Source organism: Macrobrachium nipponense, chromosome 47, assembly GCF_015104395.2.
Source record: "Macrobrachium nipponense isolate FS-2020 chromosome 47, ASM1510439v2, whole genome shotgun sequence".
Taxonomy (NCBI): domain Eukaryota; kingdom Metazoa; phylum Arthropoda; class Malacostraca; order Decapoda; family Palaemonidae; genus Macrobrachium; species Macrobrachium nipponense.
The window spans coordinates 26,204,571-26,226,490 of record NC_087222.1 but is presented as its reverse complement, the minus strand read 5'-3'; the positions used below and the strand labels follow the sequence as shown (position 1 = coordinate 26,226,490).

At 39.6% G+C, this 21,920-nt stretch overlaps 2 protein-coding genes across 4 annotated transcripts; one reads left to right on the top strand and one right to left on the bottom strand.

Annotated features, from left to right (window-relative positions):
• The first annotated feature begins 1,053 nt into the window (after positions 1-1,053).
• Positions 1,054-8,412, top strand: LOC135204601 (uncharacterized). Its single transcript, XM_064234750.1, has 11 exons — positions 1,054-1,120; positions 1,254-1,757; positions 2,257-2,283; positions 2,388-2,606; positions 3,557-3,771; positions 3,876-4,034; positions 5,288-5,587; positions 5,946-6,075; positions 6,979-7,129; positions 7,783-7,900; positions 8,383-8,412. Exons 1-11 carry the CDS (start codon positions 1,054-1,056, stop codon positions 8,410-8,412), a joined length of 1,920 nt encoding a protein of 639 aa, XP_064090820.1.
• Positions 8,321-14,946, bottom strand: LOC135204801 (transmembrane protein 45B-like). 3 transcript variants are annotated; one of them, XM_064234984.1, is made up of 5 exons: positions 14,885-14,946; positions 10,211-10,487; positions 9,833-10,062; positions 9,339-9,455; positions 8,321-9,067 (listed from the first exon to the last, which is right to left on the bottom strand). In XM_064234984.1, exons 2-5 carry the CDS (start codon positions 10,476-10,478, stop codon positions 8,798-8,800), a joined length of 885 nt encoding a protein of 294 aa, XP_064091054.1. In that variant the 5' UTR covers positions 10,479-10,487; positions 14,885-14,946; the 3' UTR covers positions 8,321-8,797. The 3 variants fall into 3 exon arrangements, with proteins under 3 accessions (XP_064091054.1, XP_064091052.1, XP_064091053.1); XM_064234982.1 differs by lacking the exon at positions 14,885-14,946 and adding an exon at positions 14,536-14,870; XM_064234983.1 differs by lacking the exon at positions 14,885-14,946 and adding an exon at positions 14,703-14,870.
• Between the last annotated feature and the right edge of the window lie 6,974 nt (positions 14,947-21,920).

Genomic DNA, 21,920 nt, shown 5'->3' with positions numbered 1-21,920 from the left:
TTGCCTAGGGAGAGAATGCGTGCTGTGTGGTAACAACTATAGATATATATATATATATATATATATATATATATATATATAATTATATATATATATATATAGTTATTACCACACAGCACGCATTCTCTCCCTGGGCAATATTTCTTATCGCTACTGAACACCCACATTCCTTAAGAATATATAATATATATATATATATATATATATATATCATATATATTATATATATATATATAGAGAGAGAGAGAGATGATGAGGAGAGAGAGATGAGAGAGAGAGAGAGAGAGAGAGAGAGAGAGAGGCACATACAAATAAAACAAACTGTACAGTAGTGATCAAAAGTATTGGCCATGGGCAAAGATTGCTGTGTCAACAATATATATAATATAATATGTATTTAACCCTTTCCTCTCCGCCGCTGACCTAAACAGGCAAACGTGACCATAGGGGAGAGATGGTGGCAGAGGTCCTTTCCAAACTGGGTACGAACCAGGTGCACATCTTCGCCTTATGGGAACACCCAGGTAAGATAAAGCTCTCTCTCTCTCTCTCTCTCTCTCTTTCTATCTCTCTGGTGTTCAATTGACTGCATTGGGTCATAGCTTGGAGAGAGACAGAGATATATAGAGAGAGATTCACATGGGTATCAAAGTGAAAAAACACAGGGCGAATTAAACAGCAGGGCATACCCACATGCTCTTTGTCATTTAAAAAACACAGAAGAGTAGAGATATATCCACATCTAATGGAGTACTGACTGAAGGAGTACCCGTAAAATTAAGATTTGTTGTTAAGTGATGAATATATAGCATTTTATCTCAATAAACTGTTGTAGATGTAATTATTATTATTATTTTTTACCAATTGTTTGTTAATTTAGAATTTTCTGAAAAGAAAGACTTTAAGTATCGTCCCTAGAGACGTTAAGTCCCGCCCCCTTAATCTCTCTCCAACCCCACAGACATCTTGGAGTCAATCCTCGCCTCTCTTTGGGCGAGGGGCGTGTCTGTGGGCTTGTCATCCCTCCCTGACTTGAAGGGTAGTGGGCGTGTCATGCCCTCTCATGCTTCGGGCCAGGGTGCTGCTGAGGTCTTGGGCGTGGATCAGATGCCCAGCAAAGGTATTTATGAATTTTGTATATATATACTGTATAGACACCTATGTATATCTGGTAATTTTCAATAATAATAACAATGATAATAATAATATTTTTTGGCTTGAAGGAATAAATACAATAACATTGTTTTCCAAAGGTTCCAGCTCTCAGGACAAGTCTTTAAATACGACAACACAGAGACATGCCCAAAGTGAAAATCTCGATGATGCCCCTGCCGGGGCAGTTAAAAATTACTCCCAGGGTGTGAACACTGGAGAACTGGGTATATTTGCTGTAAATGACACCCAAGGAGCCAGAAGTGGGCACACTTTTGGTAGCAAGACAAACGAAGACGCCCAGCACTTACGTAAAGATACCCTCCAGAGATCAGCAGGGAACTCCACCCAGAGTGTCAACAATGCAGACGATTTTGGGGTACTTGAGGCCCAGAATGGGTCCCAGGATCGAATCAGGAGGAGTGTGGACCCTAAATTACCTACCAGTGGACTTCCAGGAGTTCCTGGAATTTCTGGAACGGCAGGAAACGCAGCAGAAGACATGGAATCGACAGTGAAGTGGTTGGTAGCAAATGGTTCAGGAAACACAGCTGTTCTGTTGCTTGGAAGTGAAGATTGGGTCATCGGTGCTGTATCTGTGGTGAGTAAGATTATTTTTTGTTGTTTCATGATTTAGGTGTCGTCATGACAGCACGGGCTCTTGCTTGTAAAGCAGCCGGGGGTGAGGGGGGGGAGGCAGAATGATGTAGGCGCCCTGTCAAATCCAATTGTGTTTTTGTCAAGAGGATAAAACTTAACTCAGCAATTGTAGTAGTTTGGACTTGAAAACTTTAAGTTACCTGCGTTTCAGTGTTACTTTTGAATGTTTCTAACATTCTGTCATTACCAGATGACCTAACCTAACCTTGACTTAACCTTAAAACCTATAAATCCTATATCAATTGTGTCTTGTGTCCTAACTCTGAAAAGTAGTGAATTTAAATGCTATATATATAAAATAACTCTTTGTGTGTCTGTGTGTGCGTTTGTGTGTCCATATCCTTCATTTGTTATGTAGAATTCCTTTTCTTATATATTTTCATTTAGGAAAATTAAAATGAAATAATAAATCTTTCACTAACATCAATATCCTTTTCATTTCAGATCAAAATCCGGAAACTGCTGAGTCCAGTAAGTCCATTTCAAACCTAGTGTAAAAAAAATGTCATGTTTTGAGCCACAAAAAACTTAACGATTAACATTCTTACTTAAAAGAAATATTATCTCCACTGCAGGAAAATATCTTAATCCTACTCTCTACGTCTGGCAAGATACCCAGCGCCCGCTTGGCACCTCTCATAAGACTGGGTGCCCAGGTTATCGTGCTGGAGTTGAAGACACCGCTGCTCCACACCTCTTCTTCAGAGCAGAGTTTGCAGAGGCCGCTGAACCGGCCTTGTCAAGGCTACGTCAAGAGGGCGGTTTTGGTTGCAGGGGGTCGACATGTCATTCAGGTTGGTGAAGAGTGGTGTGAAGATAGATGGGAGAGATGGATATTGAGATTCTCCAATAGACAGAACCAATAACAGCTGTTGTTTATGGCTGAGATGCAAGCTATGTGCTCTAGGCTTGACAGAAGAGCTGAGTGCATCTGGTCAGAAGTCTTCTGTCATTATTATTATCATTATTATTATTATCCAGAATGAAAAAAACAGCTTAAACTGCAGTTTTCTCAGTATGCTAAGGGGCACCACACACCTTCTATGCATGCCTAATTGCCAAATGTTCCCAGACATATGCAATTTTTTGGTAAGATTTTTATCACGAGACAGAAACCAAAATTTTGACAACTTGAGCTAAAATATAAATCACTATAACTGATGGGAAGTTAAGAGAATATGGACACCAACATACAAATGCCCTCTATGGAAAATACTTTAATATTACCTTATAATGACATGAATGCATTCCAATGCCTTATACTCGTTCAATGAATCTGTTACCTGTATCAAACTTGCCATCACTATTCCCACAGAACATCGGGTGCTGGTCGCACGGTTACCAAGACTTGCGTCTCAATATATCACTATTACTTCCCACGCACAGTACTTTGCGAGGCGCTGAAGTCAAGGTTGTCATAGTGAAGGTTAGTGTAGTGGAGAGAGAGAGAGAGAGAGAGAGAGAGAGAGAGAGAGAGAGAGAGAGAGAGAGAGAGAGAGGGAGATGAGAAAGAGAAATGTTAGATAAGGGAGTCGATCACCAAAGCCGTGAGAGGAAGTGCTATACGTTTGCCTAGGGCCCTAGACCTTCAAGTCCGTGAGAGAAAAGAGATTCAATTATGAACGATGATTATCCATGTCCATTTTGAGGTCTTGTTGTGACCCTATTTCCTCCTGGGTTTGTTTATCAACTCATGAATCAAATCAGGGCATCTGTCTGTTATTATTATAATTATTATTACTATTATCAGAAGTCCTTTCTTCCCCAAATACCCAGAACTTCATCGAAGCCATCCGGGTAGGGCCAGGGGGCCGGTTCCTCGTAGGGTATTTGGGCAGGGTGGTCACAATCCTGGCCCAAGCGCTTGACTTCCGGTACGCCATCATGGAGGGGTCAAGTTTCGGTACCCTGACCCCTAACAGGTCATTCGACGGCGTCGTGGGTCACATTGAGAGGAAGGTGAGTGGCGTCGCTGTTTTATTTGCGAGAAGTCAGAGCTCTGACTTTTGGCCTCTGACCTGACGAATGACCTCGTCTCCCCTTTACTACTACTTCCCCTGCAGGAAGGTGACCTCGGCCTGGCCTCCCTGAGCATCTCCTACCACAGGAACCAGGCCATAGACTACACAGAGTGGATCACTTACCACCCCTCGCTCTTCGTCACCAGGGCGCCCAGGATGTTCAACGATCCCCTGATCCTCTTCAAGATATATTCCTGGCAGGTGAGGTAGACGACCTCTGGACCTTCATTTAACCCCTTTTTTTACCTTGGTTTGACCTTCTTTTTATATTTATTTTACCTCTTTAGTCTTAATTTGACTTCTTAGGTCTTGATTCGACCTTAATTTGACCTGTTTGAACTTATTTGACCTGAATATGACCTTATTTTGACCCTAATCTAACCCCAATTTGACCTTGGTATTTGGTCTGAAATTTGGCAAATGTGACCTTGAATTAATGGTGGTTGAGGTAATGAAAAAACAGGAAAGTTAACTCTCTCTCTCTCTCTCAACACATCCAACTCATCTCCACAGGCATGGAGTGGCATAGCAGCCTTCTTAATCTTCTCTGGCTCCTGTCTCTGGGTATTTTGGGGGCCCCGCGACGCTGACCGTGCCACCCAGGGGCAACGCCCCTCGTACGAGATGGGGCGTGACGCCCTAGCAAGCTACGGCCAGGCGGTGACGACAATATTGAAGACTGCTGTGTATCAAGGTTAGATGATATTGTTATTATTATCATTATCAGTGACAAGCGGGTTTCGACCTGTCCCTTTACCCCATTATAAACCATCTTAGGCGTCCCCACTATAGCCCTGCCAAGTTTCATGCCCATCAGACCAGCCGTTTGGCCGTGATTGAATGACAGACGGACGGACAGACATAACGCCCATTGTAGCAAGATGGTATTTCTGTTTATTTTGAAAGTAGTGATTTTTGTTCATTTTCTTTTTCCCATTCTTCTATCTTTTTTATTTTTTTTAGGCCTATGGTAGCTAAGGACATTAGCAAGCCCTTGTCATAAGCCTTCGCTTGGAAGAAATGTGCTAGATTCAGTCAGATGTTTTATATATTTAATATTTCATTAATCAAAACAATGAAAAGTGACTTTTCATTGTTTTGATCATACAGATAATTATTATGCTTATTAGAAAATTTTATATTTTTATCTAAAAGTGACTTCATTCTTGTTTTCATGATAGAGATATATTTTGCCTTAAATAAATATATGAAAAATGACAGCAATTACATTGTAAGAAAAATATTTAGCTTTATTTAAAAGCCATTTAAATCACTTTTCCAAAAGTGAGAGAAATTTCCTCATATATAAATAAATAAAATATAAGAATTATTCTTAATCCTGCCCACAGAAGCTTCTTTATCAATTATTTCTAAACATTTCCATAAAAATATTTATCTTCCAAAAACCTCTTATGACTCTTCATTGCCTTTATTTTATCTTAGTCCCACCTAAGCTATGGGGTCGGTCGCCCGATCACCCAATCTGCACAGATTCGCATTTCCGTCTCTCAGCACAACCATCCTCTTTCCTTCCCCAAGGTACAAACCACCTACCAACGACAACGTCTGGGCGCATCGTTTACACGTGTTCCTGGCTGATTGTGACCATCGTGTATGCTCTGTACAGTGGTAACCTCACGGCTTTCTTGTCCATCCCGAGAGTCGACCGTCCCCCAACTACGGTACGCGAGCTGGTCACCAGAAACTGGGCTTTTTCGATGAACAAGGCTTTCGGAAGCTACGATCTGATTAAGGTTAGCGATTTGGGCAGTTGTGCAAGACTGGGTTTAGCTGGGTCAACTCGGGTTTGATGTAAGTTTTGCTAAGGTGTCAAGTCTCTGGGGTATTGGGTTTGTTAAGGTGTATAGTCTCCGGTATATTGGGCTTTTTACCTTTGACGAGGCTTACAAAGGCTGGGATTGTTAGGCTGGTCCCTAGTCAAGGGAAACTGAGCTTTGTCAAAAAGGATACAATCTTTCCCAGGTTAGTGGTGGTTTAAGCCACTAGCAACAGAGCTATGTATATTGCCTTTAAAAAACAAAGTCTTATAGGTGGTAAGAAGCACACAAACAACTTCCAATACAAGGTGCACTGTAAGCGCTTCTCCTTCAGGAGACGAAGACACAAGACTACCAGACCCTCTACAGGAGAGCAGAGGAGAGAGGTCTCATCCTGGAGAATTCCGGAGCCGCTGCCAACAGGGATTCTTCGGAGATGTTTGTCAAGAACGTCGCAGTTGTTAGTGAGTAGATCCTACGGTTGTCATACTCTGGCAACCCACTGGTTTGATGGTAAGTATGAGTTCATGTGTGAACTATAATTAGCTACCTTATTAACCCAAACGCTCTGAAGTGGTCATTATCGTGCCCTGGCAACCTACTGGTCAACAGTGCGTCCGATTTCCTAAACTTTCCATCTGCCCTTGAGTTCAGAAACTGAAAATATGAATTAATGGAGTAGAATAGATTTTTAAGCTACATATATATGTAATTTTTAAAAATTTATTTCTTTATATATCTTTGTTCATTTGTTGTTTATTTTGTATTCTGTTTTGTGATAGGTTGATAATAATGTTTCCAGAATAATATTAATGATAATAATAGCAGAATATCAGGTCTATCTCAACTCAACCCCTTATAGATATTATATGAGGCTGCATAACATATAATAGGAAGCTGCACACGTGCATGTATGCAGGTTATAGATGCATATTTTAGAGGGCCAAGTCACGGCGAAGGAATAATGATAATAATAAAAAAAATGACACCAAATGACTTGATTCACGTTCGTCATCAGAGCGAGTTGTCCAGACGCCGAAAGTCTTATCTTGACAACCTCTATATACATTTTGTGAAAACTAAAACACAAACTTTGGCATTCTTTTCCATCTTCTGTTTCCCCTGACTAATGACTTTCCACCTGTTAGCTGGGTAATGTTCTACCACGTTCTTTGGTCTTGAGCCTCAGTCTCTCTCTTTGTCCATTCTCTGTCTTGTTTTACCCTTTTTCAAAGTCAGAAATGAGCTACTGAATCTTGCAGCAGACCCTAGGAGGTTGGTGGAAGGTAGGAAGGGTCACAATAAGGCAAGGAAAAGTGAGCAGAGTGAATGGAAATAAGTATTTACTCTGTAGCATCCGATTTCAGTGGGGGAGACGGGTGCCTTCTACAACATGAACAGCAACACACACAAGGACGGGCGCTGTAAACTAACCCACGGGCAGGAGGACATCGGGAAGGAGTACGCTGCCTTGGCCCTCCCGAAAATGTCGTTGTTGAAGCCCTTCTTCGATAAGAAGTAAGCAAACTCAAAAGTTCAGACGTAGTAGCCCATAGGGTACCTGCGTGCTCTATCAACCTAACTCTCTGCTTGCTACCTTGCTGCCTGTATACATAATTATGCTCCTAGCTGTCTAATTACCCATCTGTTTACATATCTTTATCCTTTTTATGGGTCATTGTGTAATGGGTAGACTTCTCACCTCTCTACCAAGAAGTTCTGGTTCCAATCTAAGGTAACGAAGGGATGAGGGTGAATTTACTTAGCCCAATTGTATGGCTTTTGAACCAGAAAGTGAATAATGTACTTTGTGATCATTCAATCCATTGTAGGTTACATGGGTTGGATGGTAAGATGAGAGAGAGAGAGAGAGAGAGAGAGAGAGAGAGAGAGAGAGAGAGAGAGAGAGAGAGAGAGAAATGGTCAAGGGTTATTTTTGCATGATCAACATTTTTACCTTCATAGCCTAGTTACCAAAATAGGACTTTAATAGATCATTCTTATCCTTACAGAAGTGGACTCTCTCTCTCTCTCTCTCTCATTAGAACAGCAAGACTTGATATTCCTGAATATCAACTAGAAAGAACATTCCAAAATTGTTGTTGAATCATGGATAGCGATCAATGAGAAATAGATTTAATGTCTGAGACTGATTTTAAACTCCATTCCAGGCTGATCTGGATGAGGCAAATGGGAATCATCCAGAAGATCTATAAGGATTCCTTTGGCGTCAAGTGCTTCCGGAGAGTGCAGGACTCTGGGGAACGCAAGGCCCTGGCGCTGTATCAGGTAAGAACTGCAGGATACTCTGAAGGATGTCTCACAGTAATGGAAGTTAAGATAATCATAAGATACTTTAAGAATGATGATTAGGAAGGATATCATAATGATTATGGGGTACTATGAAAGATGATAAGGACAAGGAGACTTTGATGTTAATCCCAGACTGTTCCCCATGAATTAAGATACATATACAGTGGTCCCCCTCATATCCTACTATCTGACCATTATACGTCACATCCGCTAACATATCCTGACCCCTGCCAGTTGGAGGGCGTGCTCTACATGTGGATGTGTGGCATAGGAGCTGCCTTTGTGTCCTTCGCCTTCGAGTTAAAGTTTGGAAGAAGGAGGATAAGAAGTCACCTTGTGCGCGAAGACCCATAAATTGGAGAACGCTGAGGAACTTAGGACTGAAACGCAAGATGCTTACATTCAAGCAAATACCATTATGTTTCTGCATTAGCAATATTACCATTATAATTTTTCAGAATTACGTCACATTAAGATTAACAAATTAAACAATAAATCTATCATTTAATGCACAAATCAAGATTCATATCCTGTATTTGGTCCATTTCTTAAAATAGATAAAATCAATATTATGATGAATGTTGAATGACAGTTTATAAATAACCATGCAATTAATACCTTGGGCATGAAAAACAGCTCACTGATAATTCCCATCTTCCCTTCTTCTGTAAGTCGTGATCTCATGTTGAAGAATCTATGAAATCTGTAAGATCTGTGCAGTCACTGATAAAACAGTAAGTGATTTTTTATACCTGTGCGTCACTATGATATTTTGGTGTGTCTCTTATTAATGACATTTATCTTCAATATATCTTCTTGTTTACATTTCGATCAAGAATCTTCAACATGTTTACACTGTCCTTCTTCTTCTTCTTACTCCTCGGTGAGTTGCAGGGCTTCCTGGCAGGTCGCGCTGCCCTTCTCCAGTCTCCTCTCTAGTTGGCAGTAGACCGACGACGTCCCGAGCATTCTCTTGACCCTGCTGTTTAGCAGCCACCCAACGAAGGCCATGAGGAGAAAGATTCCCATGCAATGCCAGCAAAAGAGGACCGTAGCCAGCATCATCTGTGAGTGGCTGTTCTCGTCCCAAGGGCTGGTCAGCGGCTCGTACAAGATGGAGCCGATTTGGACAAACCAGGTACCCTGTAACGTCAAGATTTTTTAGTCATTATGGAGTGATTCCTACAACTCTGCACTCATACACCTATATGGAGATTCGTGGAGATTTACTCTGAGGTTAGAATGTGTCCAGGCTTTATTCGTTTGCGCTTTTGTAATATGGAAATACCTTTAATTCAATCGTTAGACTGCAAGAAGCCAGCTGACTTGCGTATGCCAAAATTGAAATTCCAGGACATCGCAAATTCATACCTTATTAGAAACCTAAGGCTAAGAAGCATTATGAATAATTTACCTGTAACATGACGAAGAACGCCCGCATCAACGCTGGTAACACGCTTCTCCTGTAAGCCATCTCAACAATTGTAGCCACAGCGCAGAGCATTATCGTATACAGCATAAGCATGTGTACCTGTTGGGGGGACAGTAATTAATAATACGAAACCGCATTTCTCCTAAATGTGAGAAACATGATTCTGTACAGCCTTTCATGCCTGAATCACGCATGAACCTCCTGCGTATAAAATTTCCAGTGCATTAGTGGCTTCACGTACAGTATACCCATACCAATACAGAGGGGCATGGCACAAATGCCCCAATGGACCTCCAAAGCTTTTACCCTAAAATACCCAGGCCTCCAAGACTATGGCAAGAGCTGCTCGGTTCTATAACTCTACCTGAGCTCTCATTTCCCTATGATCTTATAACCGCCTTCTCCTTCAGAAGCTGAATTCCAGTCTTCTCCCACCCAGCTATTGGCCCCATCCACACCCACTTCGAGCGCATTACCTGCACGTCCAAGGGCGTCCTCCCGTGCAGGTGGTACCCGAAGAGCAAGGCCTCCATTGCGAAGGCCATGGCTAGGGCAACGTAGTCTAGATTCGGAAGGGCCGGCCTAGGGCCCCTGGAGACTTTGATGTCGAAGACCCCAGACAACCCAAAGGCGAAGTACATCGTCATGTGCTGGGCGTTGCCATAGTGGACGAAGACACCGTCCTCGAAGGCCGTGATGAGTTCTCCTGCGGAAGGAAGGGCCGAGTGAGGGTGTCGGTTGACATTTTGGAGAATTAGACTTGGGAATTAGCTATTCAATGTGAGAATTAGACTGGGGAGTTGCCAATTACGCAGTTTTAACACGACCACCACCAGACCTAACTAACCCCTTACCCAGAAACCCTATGGTAGTGAGGACGATCTTCACGATACCCTCCATGGGTATCCTGGGGCAGCACGGGAACACGTGGGCACAGGTGCTCCTGTAGTACGGCGTGGAAGGCGAACCACCACCGCCACTGCTGCCGGTGCCACCTTGGTCCCTCGTTGTAGCCAACGCCCGCTGGCTCAGGAAGTATTTGGTGAAGACGCTGAACATGTGCCAAGAGGCATATAGGATGAAGAAGCTGCCTGGTAGCAGGTGCCCTAAGAAGGTGCCCATTTTGGCTGGCTGGAAGAGAGAGAGGGAGAGTGATATATATATATATATATATATATATATATATATATATATATATATATATATATATATATATATATATATATATATATATATGCTTTAAAAATCACAGTAGATGCACGTGACTTTCATTAAATACGCGAATACCACAGGAAAATGATAGTCAGAAATCCAAGCGCTTTCGTCTTTACTAAAGACATTGTCAAGGAACGAATGAAGTACAATTGGAAAGAAAGTTATCAGGTAAACCAGATCAAAAATACCAAATGGTTAATTGTAAGTCAAAAGGGTAAAAGTTAAAGAGATAATCCAGGATTATCGGAAATGACACGGTCATAAACCCAAACAGATTTAACCCCAACAGAAACTACAAAGTATCTGTACAGTCCAAAACATGTAAAAACTGAATATATTAATTTTGTTGCTCATATTTATCTACAATTTTTTTCATTATGAAAGTATAGAGTTTAAATAAACCAAGACTTAAATTTTGAACATTTCCATTATTTGACTTGATGAAACAAGATTCAATGATATTCCTTTTAACTGTGTCATTACATGGGATTAAGGCTCTTGCTTGACTCCAGTTAATAGGATGATCTTAATAGGATGATCTAAATCTCTCATTTACCTGATAACTTGCTCTCCAATTGTATTCAATTTGTTCCTTGACAATGTCATAGTAGAGACGAAAGCGCTTGGATTTCTGACTATCATATTCCTGTGGTATTCTTTTATATATATATATATATATATATATATACATATATATATATATATATATATATATATATATATATATATATATATATATATATATATATATGTATATATATATATTCATTATAATTAATCAACTCTAAATTACCATTAATAACAGAGTAAGTAAATGAATCAAACTGAAATAGCGTAAAGAAATAAAATCTGTATCAAAGTCGATGCTTAGAAGACGTCCCTTATCTGTTAACTAGTTCAAACGTCGACTTGTTTGGAAGCTGGTCTTTAGCTTCAGTGAAAACGACAAAATAAACTGGAAAAAATTACGAAAATGACGTAATAAGATATAAATTACACCGAAATTACGCCAAAATTACGTAAAAAATATCGTAATCGTCATCCAAGTCGATTTTTTAAAGCGATTTCGTTAATTCTCGTCCAAATGTCGACTTGTTTGGAAGTTAGTCTTTAACTTCAATGAAAACAACAATATAAACTTTTAAAAACTTGCGAAAAATGACGTAATAAGTCATAAATTACGTCAAAAATACGTAAAAATTACGTTAAAATATCATAAGCGTCATCCAAGTCGATTTTTTTAATGAACGCAATTTCGATAATTCTCGTTCAAAAGTCGACTTTTTTTGGACATCGTTTGTTTATCTTTCCATGGTGAATTGGAGTCCTATCAACGCTCTCTCTATCGGCGTCAAGGCACCTCATTGGCGTGATCGGTATGGTCTTGGCCTGCCACCTCGGTGGCCGCGAGTTCGATTCTCGGGCATTCCCCTGAGGGGTTAGAGATGTGCATTTCTGTTGATAAAAGTTCACTCTCGACGTGGTTCGGAAGTCACGTAAAGCCGTTGGTCCCGTTGCTGAATAACCACTGGTTCCATGCAACGTAAAAACACCATACAAACAAACAAATCTATCGGCGTCAGCCGAATGCTGACGGTTTACGATAACGACTAACTGACAGTTAGGACACGTGATGCTGACGTTGGGATGACTAAATGATAATGAGTTTTGGCTTGCGCTGACGGCTAATGACGGATGTATATTGATAATTGGTGCTGACGGCTGATAATGAATATTTTATATATTGACTCTGTTGCTGACGGCTGACAACGAACCTGTGTTGACACCCGATGCTGACAACTGACATATCCTAATTGACGGCTGACAACCTATATATATCGGCACCCGATGCTGACAGCTGACATATCGGAATTCACCACCTGTCGATTTCTTATTGTTTGCTGACAACTGCTGATTTCCTATTGCAAACTGACGCTTTATGGCTGACATGCTGATTTATTGCAAGATGGCCAATTATGGCTGACAGATGCTGATTTCTTATTCCAAACTGACCCTATATAGTTGACAACTACTGATCTCCCGTTACAAACTGACACATCATGACTGAGTATTGCTGACATCTATTATAAGCTGACGTTTTATGGTTTAGTTAGCAACCAAATGAATACACATGAAAGCAAACGTTCCGTTGAGCTGACGTTCCGTAAGTGCTGACGCGCTCTCCTCGTTTAATTGTATTTTGAAGTCAATTTGATTATTATTATTATTATTATTATTATTATTATTATTATTATTATTATTATTATTATTATTATTATTATTATCTGATGTTTTCTCATATTAATAATCCAGGATTATATATATATATATATATATATATATATATATATATATATATCTTCGTATATATATATATATATATATAATTATGACTATATGAGTATTATCTTAATATGTCTATTATAAAATTATCATATGCCTATGAATTACATTGGTGGACAAATTATTATTGAATAATCTTGGTGTTTTCTCATCCTATTCCTTGCAGAATTTGGAATTCTCTCAGTTCTTTGGGATTTTCTCATAATGAGGTATATGCTAACAAAAATTTCATCCGTAGGTTCGGAATCCTAGCCTTACGTGTTTCCGAAATTTTAAAAGAAGTGGGGTCGTTGCCAAACGATTCATTACACGTAACGAGGGGAGCGTATAATTAGGCTTAAGTAGGACATGACGAGTTAATTAAATGAAATTCTCCTCATTTCTATTTAATAGTTTCGTTTTTTTTAAGCCGCAATTAAAGTCTGTTTTTTCGTCCGGGATAGAATCGTGTGGCTACGATTAGCGCAACCTTTTGAATTTGGAACTCTCTCCCTTTGTTATATTTTCCCTGACGGCTAAAAACATTTTGCCCTTCAATTGGCGTACAGGTTCTGGTGCTTAAACCAGGGAGGGTTAATCCCCACTACATATCACTCCCCTGCTATTTCTTCGTGTTAATGAAGACTAGACTTTGTCAACGCTCTAACTAAGCCAATAGGATTTGCCTATGCATCTTGGGAACACGTTGACGTTAGACGTTTCTTACCAGTGGGAGCGGGTGCTGCCCGGGTTAGACAGCCTTTGAAACCGTATCCTTTATCAGAGGAGGTGATAAGAGAAATTTTAACTTGAATTTAGCCAGTAGTCATGAGCGACGACGCGTTTTTTTGAAGTTTAGCAAGACGCAGCGGGCAGAGCTGGTTTAACGTAGCCTAGAACCTAACCTAACCTAAACCTTAACCTAACTCAATGAGATAGGATTTAGCACATAGAATAGTAGTGGCTGTCTATACAGACGTACGTTGACTAGAAATCGGTTTTATATAAGATATATACACCACAGAATATAGATTTCTGTAGTATTTACACTTTGACTAACTAGACTGCAGTATGCACCTGAATACATAGTGCATGATGGGTAATCAGACCAGTAGCCACATTACGCCAATCTCCTAACTCGTAAAATGTGCATATATACACATTTTATGATGTAATAAAGTTATTATGAAACATAGGAAATAAAGAATAATAATAAATTACAACGTTTCCAATGGTCCACCTTCATGCTGATGTGTATATATATATATATATATATATATATATATATATATATGTGTGTGTGTGTGTGTGTGTGTGTGTGTGTGTGTGTGTGTGTGTTCATCAGAGCCAGCAGGAAAAGTGAAAAGCAGCAGTACCTAGTGCTTTCATGTATTCTTGATACACCTCATCAGGGTACTCTTGATATACAATCTTCACGTGTTACTTGTGATCGTATAACAAAATATATGTGTGTGTGTGTGTGGTTCGAAAAAGTTATTTCAGGAGAAGACAAACCAATACCTTTATGACAGGATTATAATGCCGTATAGGAGAAGTGGCACTGTCTATAATTGGGCGCCATGTTTCCGTTTAAAACAGTTTTGATTTAACAAACGAATAACGACAAACTTAACAGGCTTACCTGTGACGAGTTCTGCCAGAAATCTACAGCTATAATACTCTTATTTTCAAGAGATAAGTCAGGTTTAAAAAGCTAGTCCCTCCAGAGACTTTGTATTGTTCTGGTTCAATACGAATCTGTCAGAATTCCAATTCAGACTTGTCAGTCAGTCTAGAAATCTCACTTACAGGGCAGTATTGAATCACAGTCAGAATTCCAGGCCAGACTTGACGGTCAATCCAGAGATCTGGCTCACAGTCACAGACAGAATTCCAGCCCAGACTTGACAAGTCAGTCCAAAGATTTCCGCACACACACACACACACACGGGGTAATATTGAGGCACTAAATGAACAGTCAGTGTACTTACAGTGCTTAGCTCACACTGTAGTACTGCACAGCATTACTTCGGCTAAACCTCACTGATAAGGAATGTTTTCACTTCCTTGCCACTGATACGGCGATAAGATAACCCTTGTTTGTAGATCGAGATGGTGAACAAGGCTTATTGTGTTCACCCTCTCTATACCAGGCCTCTTGAGTATAATAATCATTGCCGCCTGAGAGGAAAAAATAGGCATATTTTCATACTTTTACCTCCGCAGGAAACTTACAGTAACATGAGTTAATTCGTACTTGTACGCTGAGGATCTTTCTGTATTTCTTACTTTCTGTATGTCAAATCCCTTCATTTTCAGTATACCTTTTAAACCATCTATCTCATAGATGCTAGCCCCTTGCCTTTTCTACCTTGTTGGTGATTCACTACAGTCAACTAACCATCAGATACAGGTTTCACTTTATGTCAATTTTCACAATGGAGGCCTAGGCTGACTTTTGGAAGTTTATTGTGTAGGTCTATGACTGTAAATAGTTTCAGTTTCTGCAAAAGTGGTTTACAGCTTTGAGTGAACTACTCCTTTTGACGGTCAATGACCTTATCCACGAATTAACTGTAACAGAGTATTAACCCCCAACAAGGCGTGGTCCAACCTCCCGCTTACTCGGGGGATGCATGCTAAAATCTACGGTCAAATAGCGCGTTGTTTCACCAATGAAAATTAAAATAATTTTTTTTTTTTTAAATTTTCATTTTAATAAATATATCATAAACATCCTATCCTGAAATTCCTTTGTCTTTAACACCTTTTTCAGACCTTTTTAGGCTCTTACGTAGGCCTGTCCTACCTCCTATAAAGCAACAATAAGAAAGTAATTTGTCGGCTTACTCCCCAAGTAACTGGAAAACTGTAAGTTACTTGTGTGTTAAGAGATATAATCAAGGAACAAATATATAATAACTCACCATATCCAACTATAGGACACAAGCTATTGCTGTTTGTCTCAATACCGAGACTTGCGATTAACTGCTAAGGGGGCCACTTTTGACTGACCCCCAAAATTACCGGCCGATATTGACAGGATCCTTTACCTGCCGTAGCAGATATCCTTATCAGGGGAACTTAGCAGCTTATGCGCAAGGTTTTTTTTATGTTAATGAGTGAGAGTGAATTTGGATGGGACCAAATATTGATTATTTATTTATATACCTCTTGGCCACTGTGGTCGTTTGGAACCTTAGAGAGAGAGAGAGAGAGAAAGTTGGAAAGGCCCCTAGGAGAATCTAGCACAGAGAGAGAGAGAGAGAGAGAGCTTGGGACAGTTCCCTAGGACAGTCCAGCTTAGAGAACCTAGCGCGCGCACACACACTCACACAGAGGGAGAGAGAGAGAAAGCAATGAAATTCCTCAGTGACTGCCCATTTGGAATACACAGCCATTGACAGCTGGGCGTGGCAGATAAGATATTAGATAAAGCAAGAGAGTGTGTCTGAAATCACGTATATACTACTACTAGCCTATTGACGTTAAGTTTCTGATGAGGAACAAAAAATCTGTAGCTTGTGATTTACCGTTATTATATTAATTGTACCCCATCTCTTTCATCATCTGGATGTCTTGCTGTCCAACTCCTTTTTTCCGGTGATTGGCATGACAGCCTTCGTAAATCATAAATGAGTAATTAATTGTATATATGCCTAACTTTCCTAAGTCATAAATGGCTAATTAATTGTATATATCTATCTATCTATTATACTTGAGACGTATCCTGGTTTTAACAGAAGACTTTATTTACACACACACACACACACACACACACACACACACACACACACATATATATATATATATATATATATATATATATATATACAAAGGGATTGCATAGAGCCTATTACAGCTACCGGCCTTTACAGATGCATAGCGTGGGTCGCCACTTTGTAAGAACGACAACAGAAACCATCCGATCTTGCTCTAAGTTCATATGTAGATGTCAAATAGCATCTTGAATACTTCTATCCCTTTATCCTTTACTACATCAGTGTCTGAAAACACTCCTATCTCTTGAGTTTCAGCCTGGGCTGAATCCCCCAGGCCGTATTATACTACACAGCAGTCCGCCTGATCGATTGTAAAATTAATAGCAAGGGGCGTCTGCTCAGCCTGGTCGACTGTGACTGGAAGTCGAACTGGAATTTATTCATGATTCCAGGCGTATCCTGTAATTCCCGAGCTGTCGTGGGTTATGCACAAAGGGTAAAGGTGAATTCACGGCCGGATGAGGTGGGCTTTTTTTTTTCTGAGGGTCCTCCTCCAGATGGGAGGTTATTATTATTATTATTATTATTAATTGATGATTATTTTATTAAAAAGTAATGGCTACTTCAGCAGCGTTACACTTGTAGAGATTCTTATCTATTTTACGGATAGCGGCTTTTTCCTTGCTACTTAAACAGGCTAGTAGAGCGCCTATAGAGGTCATGACACTGTATTTGATCATGACCTCTACTAGCCTGTCTAAGTAGCACGGAAAAAGCCGCTATTCGGAAAATAGAGAAGAATCTCTACGAGTGTAACGCTGCTGAAGTAGCCATTACTTTTAATAAAGTAAGCTTGAGAGAGGGTCTGCTTCCTAAGTTATATTATTATTATTATTATTATTATTATTATTATTATTATTAGAGATCTTGCTTCCTAGGTATATTATTATATTATTATTATTATTATTATTATTATTATTATTTAGAGAGGTCTGCTTCCTAAGTATATTATATTATTTTTTATTTATTTATTTATTTATTTATTTATTTTTTATTTTTTTCATTTTTTTTTGCTCTATCACAGTCCTCCAATTCGACTGGGTGGTATTTATAGTGTTGGGGGGTTCCGGGTTGCATCCTGCCTCCTTAGGAGTCCATCACTTTTCTTACTATGTGTACCGTTTCTAGGATCACACTCTTCTGCATTAGTCCTGGAGCTACTTCAGCCTCTAGTTTTTCTAGATTCCTTTTCAGGGATCTTGGGATCGTGCCTAGTGTTCCTATGATTATGGGTACAATTTCCACTGGCATATCCCATATCCTTCTTACTATTTTCAGATCTTGATACTTATCCATTTTTTCCCTCTCTTTCTCTTCAACTCTGGTGTCCCATGGTATTGCGACATCAATGAGTGATACTTTCTTCTTGACTTTGTCAATCAACGTCACGTCTGGTCTGTTTGCACGTATCACCCTATCCGTTCTGATACCATAGTCCCAGAGGATCTTTGCGTGATCGTTTTCTATCACTCCTTCAGGTTGGTGCTCGTACCACTTATTACTGCAAGGTAGCTGATGTTTCTTGCACAGGCTCCAGTGGAGGGCTTTTGCCACTGAATCATGCCTCTTTTGTACTGGTTCTGTGCAAGTGCCGGGCATTCACTTGCTATGTGGTTTATGGTTTCATTTTTCGTATTGCACTTCCTACATATGGGAGAGATGTTATTTCCGTCTATCGTTCTTTGAACATATCTGGTTCTTAGGGCCTGATCTTGTGCCGCTGTTATCATTCCTTCAGTTTCCTTCTTTAGCTCTCCCCTCTGTAGCCATTGCCAATTGTCATCTCTGGCTAGTTCTTTAGTCTGTCTCATGTATTGTCCGTGCATTGGTTTGTTGTGCCAGTCCTCTGTTCTGTCTGTCTTTCTCCTGTCTCTGTATATTTCTGGGTCTTCGTCTACTTTTATTAGTCCTTCTTCCCATGCACTCTTGAGCCACTCGTCTTCTCTGGTTTTCAGGATATTGCCCCAAGTGCTCTGTTTTCGATGTTGACGCAGTCCTCTATACTTAGTAGTCCTCTCCCTCCTTCCTTTCGTGTTATGTATAGTCTGTCCCGTATTTGCTCTTGGGTGTAGTGCTTTGTGTATTGTCATATGTTTCCTGGTTTTCTGATCTATGCTGCGGAGTTCTGCCTTCGTCCATTCCACTATTCCTGTGCTGTATCTGATTACTGGCACTGCCCATGTGTTTATGGCTTTGATCATATTTCCGGCATTGAGTTTTGACTTGAGTATCGCCTTGAGTCTCTGCATATATTCTTTCCTGATCGTGTCCTTCATCTCTTGGTGTTTTATATCCCCTCCTTCCATTATTCCCAGGTATTTGTATCCTGTCTCATCTATGTGTTTGATGTTGCTCCCATCTGGTAGCTTTATCCCTTCAGTTCTCGTTACTTTGCCTTTTTGTATGTTGACTAAGGCGCATTTTTCTATTCCAAATTCCATCCTGATGTCCCCAGATACAATCCTTACAGTCTGGATTAGGGTATCTATTTCCTTGATGCTCTTACCATACAGCTTGATGTCGTCCATGAACATCAGATGGTTGATTCTGTTGCATCTTTTCTTGAGTTGGTACCCGGCATCCATCTTCTGTAGTACTTTTGTCATGGGAATCATGGCTACTACGAAGAGTAGTGGGGACAGTGAGTCACCCTGGAAGATCCCTCTCCTGATATTAACCTCTGCTAGTCTTATTCCAGAGCTTGTAAGTATTGTATTCCAGTTGCGCATTGTATTTTTGAGGAAGCTGATGGTGTTTTCCTCTGCCCCATATATTTTCAGGCATTCTATTAGCCATGTGTGTATCATGTCGAAGGCTTTCTTATAGTCTATCCATGCCATGCTTAGGTTGGTTTTCCTTATTATTATTATTTTATTATTATTATTATTATTATTATTATTATTATTATTATTAATTATATGTCCAGGGAACAGACCTTCTTTGATACATGTTTTGTTTAAAAATTATAACACTTTTCAAAGAACTGATCTAACACAGTGCCTTTTCAATTCTTCTGATATAATTCACTTTTCTGACTCAGCCATGTTGAGTAGTATAATTCCAATGTTCATATTTGTCATAATTATGATATTTGTCAAGATTAATTTTTTATCGTTATTTCTTCAAAATAATAAAAAAGTGAATTATATTTTGACAAATATCCCAATTAGGACAAATATGAACATTGGAATTCTACCCAACAACCCAGCTAAATAAAAAAACTGAAAAGACCCTGTATAAGATTAATTCGTTAAGAACAGCCATTATTTTTAAACAAAATATTATTAATATCATCTTTATCGTTATTTTAACTAATAACATCATTCTTCCTCAGTAAGATTCAGTAATATATTCAGACGTAATCTTACTCTGTATAAGATCAGAACTATAAGACTTCAACACTGATCTGAGCAAGAGCCAAGATACAGTACAGAACAGACATTTCATATCCCGGGAGCGATTCCCATTAAGCTGATGATTTGTGGGGGTGAGGGTGGGGGGGGGAGGGGCTAGAGGGTTTATTCCCAAGGGGTCAGGGGTTTAGGGGGGGTGTCTGAGGACATGCTATTAAGCCCTCTTCCATTGTCCTGGGACAAAGGGCGTTCGCCCTTTGTGACGGACGTGTAGGTAGGTATTCCGGCTGGCTCTGGATGGAGTCAATTCTGTGAATTTTTGAGAAATTTTTTTTTAAAGATTTTCCTTAAAAATTGTCAGTTTTTTCCTCTTTTTATTCATTTTAAAGAGTGCTGGTGTCATTATTATTATTATTATTATTATTATTATTATTTATTTTATTATTTATTTTTTTGCTCTATCACAGTCCTCCAATTCGACTTGGATGGTATTTATAGTGTGGGTGTTCCGAGGTTGCATCCTGCCCCTTAGGAGTCCATCACTTTTCTTACTATGTGCGCCGTTTCTAGGATCACACTCTTCTGCATGAGTCCTGGAGCTAATTCAGCCTCTAGTTTTTCCAGAATCCTTTTCAGGGATCTTGGGATCGTGCCTAGTGCTCCTATGATTATGGGTACAATTTCCACTGGCATATCCCATATCCTTTTTATTTCTATTTTCAGGTCTGGATACTTATCTATTTTTTCCCTCTCTTTCTCTTCAACTCTGGTGTCCCATGGTATTGCGACATTATTATTATTATTATTATTATTATTATCATTATTGAAATGCTCATAAAAGAGAGAGACTTCAAACAGTCGTGAATAGCGTAGTACCTGGTAGCTAGTCGACTGCAGTGGATTGTAGCTTTTGAGTGAAGGAAGGCTTGAGGCCAGCAACTCCATCTGGAGGATAAAAAAATCACCATCTCTCTCTCTCTCTCCAGAGTTTAGGCAATTTAAAAGTAAAATTGACGTTTATAAACTAGTAACACATTTTCGTAAGTATTTCTGTCTCAGTGATTTACGTCAATGACTTTTTCTTTGGAGGGGTTGGATTTGAACTTATTCCAGGTCGATACTATGATGCCTTGTCCTTTAAAGGATTGGGGGGTAACCCCCCCAACCATTGCTGCATTTTTCATTGCACCCCCCCCTCCCCCCCCCCCCCCCACCCCTGTTTCAAGTGGTACCTTTTGGAACGAAAATTAGTCCCAATAATAAGTGGAGATATTGAAGAAAAATTAAAACTATAAATTGTTCTTTCTATGTGTCTTTCTATTCTAGTTTACCATTCATTGCAAAGAAAACGGAATTTTGCCAAAACTTTCTCCTTAGAAGAAACTTAGGATTGTGCGCCTGTTACAGCAACAAATTACGTCTGAATGTTCACAACAACAAAAACAAGGACAAGAAGAACAACAACGTGTTTTGCCTGAATGTTCACAACAACAATAATAACAATAAAAACATCAAAATCTACTTTGTTACAGGTTGTCCATAAAGTCCCAGTACCATCACAAGTATTGATTGCATGTAATGGTACTGGGACTTTATGGACACATTTTACTATCACCTGTAACTGAAACTATTTTATCTCCCTAAGCCGGTTTGGGCATCTCTTGGGTATCTGGACGGCAGTGCCCAAGCCCCCGAGATGGCCAGGTTCCCCCCTGAGACGCCCTACTCAACACCCTCCCCCATTCCCCAGATGCCAGAGTTAGTCCTAAAAAACAATACTTTTAACTATTGTCGAATCCAAAATGCGATGATGTCTTTAATATAGTCATAGTAATTACAAATGAAACCGATGTAATAATATAAAAGATATGTATTATATAATATAAATATAT

Excerpts from the sequence above, each read along its gene's own strand:
- LOC135204601 (XM_064234750.1), top strand. The coding sequence starts at position 1,054 with ATGCCCTCTCATGCTTCGGGCCAGGGTGCTGCTGAGGTCTTGGGCGTG. Across the intron at positions 2,284-2,387 it reads TCCGGAAACTGCTGAGTCCA|GAAAATATCTTAATCCTACT; the intron begins GTAAGTCCATTT and ends TCTCCACTGCAG. Across the intron at positions 3,772-3,875 it reads TGGGTCACATTGAGAGGAAG|GAAGGTGACCTCGGCCTGGC; the intron begins GTGAGTGGCGTC and ends CTTCCCCTGCAG.
- LOC135204801 (XM_064234984.1), bottom strand. The coding sequence starts at position 10,478 with ATGGGCACCTTCTTAGGGCACCTGCTACCAGGCAGCTTCTTCATCCTA. Across the intron at positions 9,456-9,832 it reads GGACGCCCTTGGACGTGCAG|GTACACATGCTTATGCTGTA; the intron begins GTAATGCGCTCG and ends TCCCCCCAACAG. Across the intron at positions 9,068-9,338 it reads CGTTCTTCGTCATGTTACAG|GGTACCTGGTTTGTCCAAAT; the intron begins GTAAATTATTCA and ends TTGACGTTACAG.